The sequence below is a fragment of the Chaetodon auriga genome, chromosome 24, assembly GCF_051107435.1.
Source record: "Chaetodon auriga isolate fChaAug3 chromosome 24, fChaAug3.hap1, whole genome shotgun sequence".
In the NCBI taxonomy this organism is placed as follows: Eukaryota; Metazoa; Chordata; class Actinopteri; order Chaetodontiformes; family Chaetodontidae; genus Chaetodon; species Chaetodon auriga.
In genome coordinates this window covers 14,920,351-14,932,514 of record NC_135097.1, presented here as the reverse complement: position 1 = coordinate 14,932,514, position 12,164 = coordinate 14,920,351, and the positions used below count along the sequence as shown (strand labels likewise).

General features: G+C 46.9%; 1 protein-coding gene across 1 annotated transcript in view; it reads left to right on the top strand.

Annotated features, from left to right (window-relative positions):
• The window catches only part of LOC143316995 (mitogen-activated protein kinase kinase kinase 11), a 41,269-nt gene that overhangs the window by 20,709 nt on the left and 8,396 nt on the right, over positions 1 to 12,164 (top strand). Inside the window, exons 3-9 of the mRNA XM_076724893.1 lie at positions 1,243 to 1,391; positions 2,536 to 2,711; positions 3,319 to 3,565; positions 5,994 to 6,110; positions 8,775 to 8,946; positions 9,063 to 9,172; positions 9,312 to 9,932. Of these exons, the coding sequence (XP_076581008.1) occupies positions 1,243 to 1,391; positions 2,536 to 2,711; positions 3,319 to 3,565; positions 5,994 to 6,110; positions 8,775 to 8,946; positions 9,063 to 9,172; positions 9,312 to 9,932 (1,592 nt within the window). The remainder of the gene's footprint in view (positions 1 to 1,242; positions 1,392 to 2,535; positions 2,712 to 3,318; positions 3,566 to 5,993; positions 6,111 to 8,774; positions 8,947 to 9,062; positions 9,173 to 9,311; positions 9,933 to 12,164) is intronic.

The following is a 12,164-nucleotide window of genomic DNA, read 5'->3' as shown; positions in this document are numbered from 1 at the left end:
GCGTTGATCAACAACAATCCCACGCAAGCTCATTTTCAGAACCATCTCCGCAGAATCTTGAAAACAGCAAAATGAGCGAGTAGCGGGCGGGCAGGCAGGCAGCCCTGCTCTGAAAATGAAGGGTAATCTTTGTTCTACCATTCTTTCTCATCTGTCCACGGCCGCTTGTCTCCAAAGCCGCCATGCGGAGACGACGACCGCCTCGGGGCGAGCCGACGAGCAGCGTTTCTGCACAGTCACTGTGTGTGGAAGTTGTAATTAAAGAACTAAATAAAAAAAGGCTGCGGCCTGCGCTCTCCACTTAGCGAGCCTCCACAGTGCGTTCAGTCAGGTCCAGGCGAGGGCTAATTGACAGTGTGGGAGATCCAAGTCCTGCGCCACGCTTCATCTTCTTAGGACGCAGGGCTGCTCCCATTGTGTGGGCTCGAAAGTCCTGTGTGTGTGTGTGTGTCTCCGTGTGTTTGTGTATTTGTGTAAGTTTTGCATGCATGAGTTCACGTTGCTTTACAAGCACATGTTTCGTCGAGCAAAAATATTCCACTGCGCAGATGTGTCTTGGTTCTGTGCTGTTGGTTCTATGATAATGAGCGTGTGATGGGCTGCACAGAGCAAGAGGAAGAATTAAAGTTACCCCTCACGTGAAATCCACCATGAAACGTCTAAACACCATATACAAGCCAGCGTATCACACATTTAAAATAGACCAAATGACTGTGTGCAATGTGAAAGGTGTCACTCGTAGTGATGTGTTTAAGACGGTGGAGACCAAACCAGAGCTGAAAGTGTCTGCTCGATGTGTAAATGAGCAAATCTTACTCCTGTTAATGGGATTATGCGTTAATCTTGGGTCTTCAGCTTGTTTCACAGTTCACAAGTGTAAGAAAATATCAATCAATGCAGCTTTAAAGCCATCGGAAACAATAACGTGAAAGATAGTCTTATAAAAATTGCCATCATTGGTTGTTTTTTTGAAGGCTCTCACTGTGAAGCAGCTACAGGAAGTGTACAGTTTGCATTAACAGCTTACGGATATGAAAACAGTGTCACCTGGCAGTGGTCTTAAATCAAGTACAGTAAACACAGTCGCTCATTCTAACAACAGTTTTTAGTCTATTGGTGCTCCAGTGGGTCGATTTGCAAAAAACACTGTATCATTTAGCGTGTTCCAGGATGTAGCCTGTGTCTAATTCTGGCCCGGGTGTACAGTCTTATGCCTTGTTATCTGTGGTTTCCCCCCTCCAGTTATGGCGTTCTGCTGTGGGAGCTGCTAACAGGAGAGGCACCCTACAAAGGGATTGATGGACTCGCCGTCGCCTACGGAGTCGCTGTCAACAAGCTCACCCTGCCCATCCCCTCCACGTGCCCCGACCCCTTCGCTCAGCTCATGGCAGGTGAGACGTGTGGGAATGTAATCGAACACACTCACAGCACCGTTTAGGCAACGGCTCTCAGCTCAGTGGTGTGAGAGTGCTCTTGCGTGAGATCAAATTGGTGTCCCCGGCACGCTCTCTTTCCATTTCCCCAAAGCTGGGTTGGAATTGAGAAAACAAATTCCTGTATGTTGTTAATAACGCGGCCATAGAGAGGAAGTGTTTTGTGCCTGAGCTATCTTGTGCAATGTGTTTGTCCCCATTTTCCCTCTTCTTTTGCTCAGTTTCAAGCTGAAAAGAAGTGTCACCTGGGTACTTTATCTGCTTCCCTCCTGACACACATTACCCAAAAAAAGTAGACGTAAGCACTTCACATTCTTTCCGCTTAGCCCCTTCTGTTGATGTCAGCTTGTCTGTTACGGTTGTATTTAAAAAAGAGATCAGTGTGCAAAACCACCGATAGCCACCTCGGAGGATTAATTAATTATCGGATTGGTTTTTGATCTGCTTGTAGTGCCCAGAGTGGTGCAGCATATTATTCAAAAACCCCCGCAGCAAGTTAATTAAGCAGAACACTTTGAATAAGTGATCAGCTTGGCTCTAGATAGCGCTCGCACACAAGTGTCTTAAGTATGTGTAAATAAAAATTAGAGGGATTGCAGGATTCTCATTCAACATGAGGTGGAATGAGTGCAGAAACATCGTATTAGTCAGTCTTTTGACTTAAAGGCTTAAAATCCTAATGAACACGTTTCAACACGGCGATCAAATTTGCGTCGGAGGAACTCGAGTGAATCAGAGAGACTTCCCTCTTTCAGGTCTCTTGATTGAAGAAGACACTCAAAAGAAGTGAAACTGTTGGAAACAAGTGAGTTCGTCTGACTTCGCTGTCAGATATTTTCCACTCGTTTTAAGGAAACGACTTAAAACTAAATAACCTTCAGTTTCTTCTCCAGCATAAACCTCCTTCATGTCCATTTTGCTCTGCTTTGCTCCACTGCTTCCTCATTTCTATTCTTTTTGTACCAGCGTGAGGACGGCCAAGCGTTCATGCTCAATAGAGCGCAGTTATAGTAGACATGACTCTGTATTTGAAGTGTCAGGTGCTGCACTGTGGACCCTGGTGTCTGACCATGTCTGCTGTGTGTGTGTGTGTGTGAGATAGAGTGCTGGGACCAGGACCCCCACCGCAGACCCAATTTCAGCTCCATCTTGACTCAGCTGACAGCCCTGGAGAGGCAGGTGAAGGAGGAGATGCCGCAGGACTCCTTCCACTCCCTGCAGGAGGACTGGAAGCTGGAGATCCAGGACATGTTTGATGAACTCCGGGCTAAAGAGAAGGTCAGAGGCAGGCAGCGTCTGTCTTTTTATTCAGCTGTACAGCGTTCTCACTGGTTATCGAATCAGTAAACTGCCTCTCCCATGTTAGTGATAACATGTTAAATGTTTGCTAAGACTTTCTTTAGATGGCATTGCCTTTTGAGCAGATGTAGCCTAGGCTACAGTAGCCTGTAGCCTACTCCAGCAACTAGCCTGGAGTTTAATTTGCTCTTTCTGGCTGAGTGTAATTAATGCCACTGCCAGAAGAGGGAGACAGAAGTTCCACACTGCAGGTTTAATGTAAAGAGCCCCTGTTTCTGCCTCTCTTACACCTTACCAGTATTAATACAAAAACTACTCATCACAGAAATACATATGTTAGTTTTAGATGTTAATCATGGTGTCATGTGTGTACATGCACATTACATGTACAGTATTAAAATGTATGATTCTGGGAGGAGGAGCCCATAAACTGCAAGCACTAATCTGTGGAGCATCACATAAGATGTCATACAGCAGTTTTGCCATTAATGCTCATGAAAGGTTTCATTACATCCTGAACTGTAAGACCATTTTCCTCAGTCACACTTGACCCACCGATATTTCCTTCTCCTCTCTCCTCCATTAGGAGCTGCGATGCCGCGAAGAGGAGCTGAAGCGAGCGGCTCTGGAGCAGAAGTCCCACGAAGAGTTCCTGCGGCAGCGCGAGCAGCAGCTGGCGCAGTGGGAGCAGGACGTGTTCGAGCGCGAGCTCAGCCTCCTCATCCTCCACCTGAACCAGAACCAGGAGAAACCCAATGTCAAGAAGAGGAAGGGCACCTTCAAGAAGCACAAGCTCAAGTGCAAGAATGGCGAGAAGATCAGCATGCCTCAAGGTGTGTGTTTGAAGTGATTTTTCAGGGCCGTTCTGCATTGCGTCAGCCGGCGGTCCTGTCGAGAAAACACCGTTTCGAGGTCCATTAATGGGTCAGTCTCAAGACGCAACAACAACAGCAGTCTAAAAGATACAAGAGAGCAGTGAACAGGAAGTGAAGGAGAGAGTTTTGTGCTGCAGCTGTTATGATGTTGTAGCTGTCAGGGGCTGGACGCATGTTGGTTTAGAGACTGATATTTACAAAAGGAGGCTGAAGATAGGCACCATTTCCTGCTGTCATTGGATAACTTTGCTTACCTGTCAAAGAAAATGTCAAGACTGAGAACTCTTGAATATGTTCCCTCACCATTTTAGTCTTGGAAAAAGCCCCTGAAACAACATTCAGACCGTTGTTAGACACAGAAGTGAGTGAAGCATTGATCCCGTGAAAGGTGAATCACAAGCCCGCCGTGCTGACGTCTACATTGACCCACTCCGCTTTCACTCAGCTGTCCCTTATATCTCCTCTGCTATCACAAAGTCACACAGCCCGCTGCAGTTCACATCCACTGTTTTTCAATGCGTGTGTGAGTGTATTTTGGGCTGAGCAAGCATGCGTAAATGCACTGTGTGTGTGTGTCTGTGTGTGTGTGTGTTGTGGTTAGGCCTTTCCCAGCAGCAGCAGGGCGGTGATGTGGTGGTGGTGGGGGGAGGTTGATGAGAGGGGAGAGTGAGCCAACCACGCCTCGACACTTCCTGTCCATGGATACACTGCTGGCTGGCCTCGCTCGCTTTCTCGCTCGCTCTCTCTCTTTCTTTTTAAGTATCCCTCCCTCACCCGTTCTCTCTTCCTCCTCTCCCCTCTCGCTCCCCAGTCAGTGTTTTCAGCCTCCTTCTCACCATATCTGCCTTGTGCCGTGTGCCCTGTGGAGTAGCTTATATGTCGTGCTTTAGCCCATGTTCCTTCAAAGCAGGCAGAAATAAGAACATGCTTCAACGTCCTTATTTAGAATTTGGGATTTCAAGGTTTTATTTGTCACATACGCAAACAACATGCGGAGCAAATGCGGTGTGGCTGCGCTAAAAGACGAGTGAGAGTATAAGAATTAGCAGCATCCACTCTGCTTTTCACCTTCAGCCATAGTTAGAGTCAGCTTAGTTGCAAACAAAATATTAGCATCTTTCGCCAGCTAGCCGGCGAGCTAGCCCAGCAAACATCACTATGCCAGCAAGAAACAAGCACTAGCTAATGCTAGCGGCTTGTTGTGGAGCCTGTTGTCTGTCAGAGAGGATAAAAAGTCCTGTCCCTCTTTGAATTTCTGCTTTTGCACAATTGATTTATTATGTCTTGCCACGTAATTAGTTCATTACCTCGAATGAGCAGAGATATCTCCGTCCCGTTTGTCGGTGCCCTCTTGACACGCTCGCCGTAGACGTTTAATAATACTGTAGGTTTTTGCAATTAAACATGGCGCCGGGTCATCCTCGATATCCTTTAATTGAATGAAGAACTTAATTCAGTCATTGGAGGGCACAAACCGTTAATGAGGACGTAAGAAAACCAAGGCTGCACATTATGGATTAAAGGAAGGAAATTGATACATTGAGTGGCTGTTAATTTGAGGTAATGGCTCGTAATTTGAGGGAATGAATGGTTAACCTGAGGGAAAAATGGATTAGAAAATTTCCCTGCTGATCCCCACCAGGCTGCGTCGCTCATTATTAGCAGTGTTGCTGTCTACTATCAGCAGCAATTAAGTACTATCTTCCTGCTGCTACTACATGCTTATAGTCACTGCTAGTAGCTAATTGCTATAGAGTCTGATAAGCCTGATCATCCCTCAGATGACTAATTCTTACTCTCAGTGTTCAGTATTTCTCAGTACTCCGAAAACTGCTCGATATCTTTCCTTAAATGTTTGATTTGTGCGCTTGAATGTGAGCCCAGGAAGTCGTGACACCACCTTTACCATTTGATTCAACAGTGTTATTTTGGTTTTTATGGTTGAATGCATCCCTTAAATGCATTTTACAAGCTAGCAGATGTAGACTCTTTAAGTCTTACTACGTAATTTGAAAAGTGGAAAAGAAATAAAGTAAAATAAGTATGTACATAAATAAGAAAGTGCGTTACTTTGAAGGAATCAGTTGTCATTTTAGGGCATAAATTACTCATTTTAGAGTGATTTATCAATTGCTGGGCTCTATAGCTTGGTATTAGCAATGCTAGCTAGTTGCAAGTAGCAACAATAGCATGCTGTTAGCTACCATGAAAGTCTGTTTTAGAGAAACAAGGAAGCTTTAAGAAAAGCGCTGCGACCTTCAAAACGACTTCTTCAGCTCTTCACTGTTACGCAGAGCGAGTAAACCCAAACCCGTGTGTGTATTCTGCTTGGCGTTTACCATCCAGCTGGTCTTTCATCTGCTCTGTGTGTTCGTGTGTGTTGCAGATTTCATCCACAAGATCACGGTGCAAGCGTCCCCGGGCCTGGAGAAGAGGCGGAACTCTCCTGATCTGGGTTCGGGCTCCTCGCCCTCTTTCGGCCCACGTTTCCGTGCGATCCAACGTGAGTGCGTTCATTTTCCCTCTGGGTAAACGTGCACACGCGCAGGTACACAGGTGCGCATGTGCACGTGCTTCCAGAGCCATTTAGGGAACCAAACAATGTAGGCTCTCACACCATCTTGCATGCACATAAAGACGATGTTGCAACATTATTTCTTTCAGTTTCCAAATTCTCCTCTTTCATGTGCTCCCAACCACCCACTCGTCTTTTTTGTCTTCCCCTGTTTCCCTGTGGGCCCCCCTCTTTCTCTCTCCCCCTCCCTGCCTTACCGCTTTCTCTCTCTCTCTCACACACACCCTTTTCCCTTTTCAACAGTCTGTTCCAGTCCAAATATTATCTGACTTCCTCTCAGCGGCTCAGCACTTCTCAGCAGCTTTTTTCCATCGCAGCCCTGCTCTGCTCCCCCCCCCCCCCCCCCCCACCCTTGCCTGCAGTTTGCTCACTGCTGCAGCGGGGGGAGCCATTGAGCTGCAATTTCCAGGCAGAAAGAGTCCCCAGTTTTATATGCATGTAGCGGCTACAGTGCGGTTTACTGAATTAAAAATAAGCAGGGAGGAATTCATTGCTCCAGGAGAAGGGGTTGAGAAGGGTTGGAGCAGCGGCAGAGATTTACAATACTCCTCTGCTTGTCAGGCTCTTGGACAAACGCCCCGAGATCATTTCCCTTAGGAGGGAAATTGTAGCCAGTAGGTCACGGGGCGTCTTAACAAAACCCAAAAGGAAATTTGTGGTGCAGCAACAGGCAATGAAAGGGATTTTTCAAAACAATTACTGCTGGTGGTTGACATGAAAGCGCAAATTGCGGTGAATCATTTATCAGTGAACGTGGTTAGTAAATCCCAAACATCTGCCAGCTTCATTTACTCACCAAATAGAGGGCTGGTTTTCTTTACTTCCTAATGACTTTCCTTAATGGCAATCACTAAGCCATGAGTGTGCCCGTCATTAAAGTGTGTTTGTGGATATTTATGCTTGCCCCCTCAGCACCAAGCAGTGATTTATTGCCGGGGCCTCCCAAACTTATTTGTCCGGAGAGCTGCCAAATTGATTTGCATGAGTCCGCAGAGCTCCATTCAACGAGATTTAGTATAGGAGGGCACAATGAAACCTGCTGAAGGATTGTCTTCAAAGTAACGTCTCTTGTTGTGCTGTAACAACAAGAGGACTGAACGGCCCATATTTTTCAGAGACTTTTTGAATTCCTGGATCGTGCTGCTTCGCTGGCTGTATCATATGTGTTGGCAGCTTATGGATATTGCTCCCCTCATTTATTTTTTCTATCTGTGGGGGCAGGATTAGTTTTGGTTCTTGTGCTTCTCTCCCAGTCCTACTCCTCATTCCAGCTCCGCTACCTGAGGTGTAGAAGCGTCTACATTGGACACGCATATATGATGATGTAAATGGCGTCCTAGCAGCGTAGCTGTAGGCGTTGCAGTGACGGCCGGTCCACAACTTCAGTCAAGGCTGAGATATCTCAACAGCTCATCAATGGATTGGGATGAAGTTCGGGACAGATCTATGCTTCCTAGAGGATGACATTCTGAATTTTCCCCCCAGTGCTACAACCAGGTTCAAATCTTCTCTCATCCATGATGTATCTTATCATTTACTTTAGGGTCTGAAGCAAAATTACTGATATTCATGTCCCCCACTGGGTGAATTTTGACTGGTGCATTATTAAGTCTGCCACATGCAAACGATGGGCAGACGATGAGCCGAGGAGCAACTTGTGAAATACACAGAAATATTAAGACCTTTGCGATGTATTCCATCAAAGCACGCTGACATTAACAGTGACACAATGTGTTTACAGAGCAATATGCTGGGAGAGGGTAATTTCTTCAAGCCACGGCCTGATCTCGATGAAATTGCAACGCTGACACTATCACCTGACTTTTGCGCTCGCTTTGAAAACATTGTGTTGGAGAGTGATGGAAGGTGCATCAACCAGCCCTTCTGTGTCACGGAGGCCAGAGCAAATAGTACATCCATTCAGAGACGTGAATGAGGGGAATCGATGGAAATAAGCAGAACCAGAACTCAGTGAAAAAGAGTAGTAGGGTTAAAATGTTGTCAATATTACAAGAATGTTGAGAAGACTCCATAAGACTTTGTGAAGGGTGTGATAAGGTGCTGAGGAAGGAAGCCCCCCGATATACATCCCGTGTGTCGACAGAACTCTTTAACAACATTCACAAACTGTTCGCAGCACAAGCCGGTGCCAGATCCGAGGTAAAGCGCGTGAATGGCAGGTGAAATCCCAACTTTTATCAGCACCCTGCCCTTCCTCTCATCACCCCGGGCGACTGTCGCTCCTTCTCACGCTTCTCGCCGTGTGAACCACGCGGAGGTTACTTTCAGGACCGCATCCTCATGATTAGGCAATCTTAACACTTTTCGAGTTAATCAGGACATAAACTGAGCAGAAATGGGAGCAGAATGAGTGCATTGAATTTTCATGAATTCCAGCTGTAGCGGGAAGTCAATTAAAGGTCATGGTGTTGGAGATGATTGCAGGGCCGCGTTGATTTATTGGTGAAACCTGCCTTTTAAAAATGCTCACCTCATTAGAATACGGCGGAGCAGTGTGCATACTGATGGCGTGCGAGCTGCTTTTCATTTCACCCTGTTTTTCCTTTCTCTTTCTCCCTTTTTGTCCCGCAGTCAGCCCCAGTGACAACAGTAGGGCGTTTGGTCTGAGCCCGGTCTGGCCCCTAGACTCCCCTTCTCTTAAACAAGCCAATGGAGACCTGAGGTTGGGCCCCCACTGGAGGCCCCAGAGCCCGAAAAGTCCCAAAAGCCCTAAAGTCCTGCGCCTCAGTCCCCAGGAAAGCAGGTACACCAAGGCTGTCCTTTTCTTTCGCATATTCAAATGTAAATTAGAAGATTTGATTATACTCCATGTAATTCATCAGCGTACTGAAATGTATTTGATTTTTTTGGTGCTTTCAGCTTGTCGATGAGGGCCAAGCTTCTGGAGTCGGACAGCAATGAGAACGGAGTATCCAGGGATGACTTTGAGGAGTACAGACCCTCCACGCCAAGCCCCCCAGCTCAGAACGGTACCCGACGCCCCCCATCGCCACGGGCTGCCAGCCACACGTCTTCCATTAGTCACTGTTCCAGTTTGCAAAAGCATGAGCGTGAATTAGAAATAAAGTTTGAAAACTTGAAAAAAAAATCCCTTTTCTCTCTCTGCAGGCTCCTCAGTGAAGGACAGCCTGCAGCTTCCTCTACCTCAGCGAGAGTCGTGCAGCGAGGAAGGGGGTTCCTCCCCAGCTGGCTCCCCCAGGCCTGAGAGGGGTTCCCTCGGTGGCCTCATTAAGAACACCCACCGGGCCCTGCTGGGAGGTGGCTCCCTCCTGGCTTCCATCGGACTAGGTCGCTGCCTGGATATTCCCCCAAGGGTGCCCCCTCGAACGAACTCCTCTTCCCTCGGGGACTGCACCCCATCTGAAATGGAGATTTCCTCCCCTAAGGCCCTCATTTCAGACCCCCCAGTAGTGGATGATCTCATCACTTTCTCCACCTCCGACCTGCTCCCCAGACCGGTCTTGGATTTAGCTCTGCAGTCCCAAGAACTGAAGCCCTTGCCCCTGTCGCCACCACCGCCAAACCCCCGTGAGAGGAGCGGTCCCCGGACGCCGCAGGTGCTGCACAGCCCGCACAGCCCCAGGACCCCCCTGCAGCACGGCAGGGCCGGCCCAGGGGCGTGCACCCCGAGTTCCCATTCGACTAACGGGGAGCTGGGCTGTGAGGCCTGGGAGCACAGAGCCGACAGGAGGAGGAGGTCCAGCCAAGGCCTGCATGCCTCTCAGCTAGGTCAGTCTGACTCATTCCACCAATTGTACAAGTCAAACTAGTCAGTGGGAGCCTGCTAATTGAGGGTGTAGAGTTCTATCAAGTTGCATTATGGGAAGTGAAAAGAGTGTTTTGGCAGTGTGACTCACACTACGGGGTAAAAGTCTGGATGTCTTGGCCTCGGCTGTTTTCATTTGGACCGCTCTTTTTTATTATTTTTCTTTTGCAAGTCTCCCAACTTTCTGAGAGTGCAACACTTAGCTGTGGCCCTTTTTAAATTACAGTCTCCTCTCCAGATTGGATCCATGATTTGGTTTTTAATTTATCTGTGCGATTCATCTACATTTCCTCAAGAGCACTAAGCATGTTTTGCTTTTTATGGAGGCCCCCACGCTGAAATTGGATCCAACTTTTACCTTGAATAATGTACCTCCTCAGCATGACAATGTTCCCTCACAGCTCTTTCAGAATTATTATTGTGCCTTTTTTAGCAAGATCTTTCTGGCACAAGGGAGGCTTCGGCGCCGCGCAAGCCTTTTCATTTACATCAAAGCTTGTCTTCAGCTATTTGCATATCTCAGGTAACAGCTGGCCCTCCATACTTCACTGCTAATGCTTGCTAAGTAAAGCTAGCATCCAATCCTCTGTTGTTTTCCCTTGCTCGAGTCAGAGTTTTCTTTTATTGCAAAGTTGAATGCAAAACATCCGGCGGCACAACTGAGGTCGCACAGGCAGAAAGTCTGCTAATAATCTACTTCTTGACTTCTCCGCCACCGCAGTGTCTTTCTGGCCACCTCCTCACTAAGAGCTTGGCTGGAGCTCAAACGTGCGCCTTGGTTTGTTTCCCCTCCAGTTTCTTGTGGATGCGTGCCAAACGTATGCTATGTGCGAAGGATGCACACATGACGCGTGATAAAAGACGTTCAGGAGGGATTAGCGTTCTTTTCCACCTCGAAATCACATGTGAATATATTCAGATCTTGTATTTCTGTTTTAATTTGAAGTGTCGTGCTTACAGACATTATCTGCATATCAGCAACACTTTAATTTACAGTACATTCACATGTTTTTTTGTTTTTTTTCCCAAAGACTAATAAGCATTTCTTAGCCGCACAGTTTAGAGCTGCCACGGCGGAGGCGTGGGTATTGGTTGTTTTAAGAGTGAGTGGGCTTTACGAGGGCTTTAAGAGTGCCCTATGGTAACATTTCACACTCTATATCTGGTCCGCTTGACTCACAAAGCCTTGGATTCTCCACAGCGAGGTTCTTACAGCTCTGCCCCCGGGTACCGAGCAGACATGCCTCGCCTGTTCCGCTGCTAACAACCGTAATCTCCCAAACCGCATGCGCTCATTACATCGGGCACGCAGAGGCAAAAAAGCCACACATAATTAAACTGCGAGTGTTTTAGCTAAACATCTTATTATGTTTATTGACTGTAATGACTCAGGCTCAGATGCATAGACAGACTGCCACAAGGTTGCTGGCGGTGAATGCGCGCTTGAAAGAGAGAGATGAATGCAGAGGATTCCTTCACTGGCGTTTTTTCGTCTGCTCTCGTGTGACTCCTGATTGCTCTTTCTTGTCAGCTGAATAGCTTAGCAGCCTCAGAGAGTTGCTGTTGATGTAAATAATGCCATTTGGCAGACACATCACATTTGGAAGTAGCAAATGTTCATTCAAGATGATTTATTCCGAGTTTAATGTTCTTGTCACTGCTAATTTACACTTGCTGTTTGCTGCTGTTGCAGCTCTGTCAACTAGCACCACAGCGCTATGTTATACTTAATTTAGACTAATTGCATCAACAGTCTGGCCTTGTGATTGTTCTATTTCTTTTTCGCAGCATAAATGTACCACTTTCATGTTGCTGTTTGGATCAATTTCATCACGCAGGTCCATGTGTTTCGCAAAATATTAGAAAGCAAATGTGTTTTGGATTGGAGAGGAGTGCATAAGAGAACACCGGGGCAGCACTACAGCTGTTTGAGAGTAATCTGCAGATCAACAATTAAAGTCTCCTCAGGCAAGAATGTGAAAGGCAGGATGATGAAGAGGTTTAACATGTTGAATATTCAGCATTTCTCTGACACTGTGGCTTTGTTTAAACGGGGATGCCACTGATTTTACTCATAAACGTCAGTTTTCCTGTGTTATGAACGGGGGGCATGGGAAGATGAGGGAGTTTAACAGGCCAGGTCGAATGAAAGATGCTGCTGAGTTGCACCGTGGCAAATGTAGGTGTCAGCATTT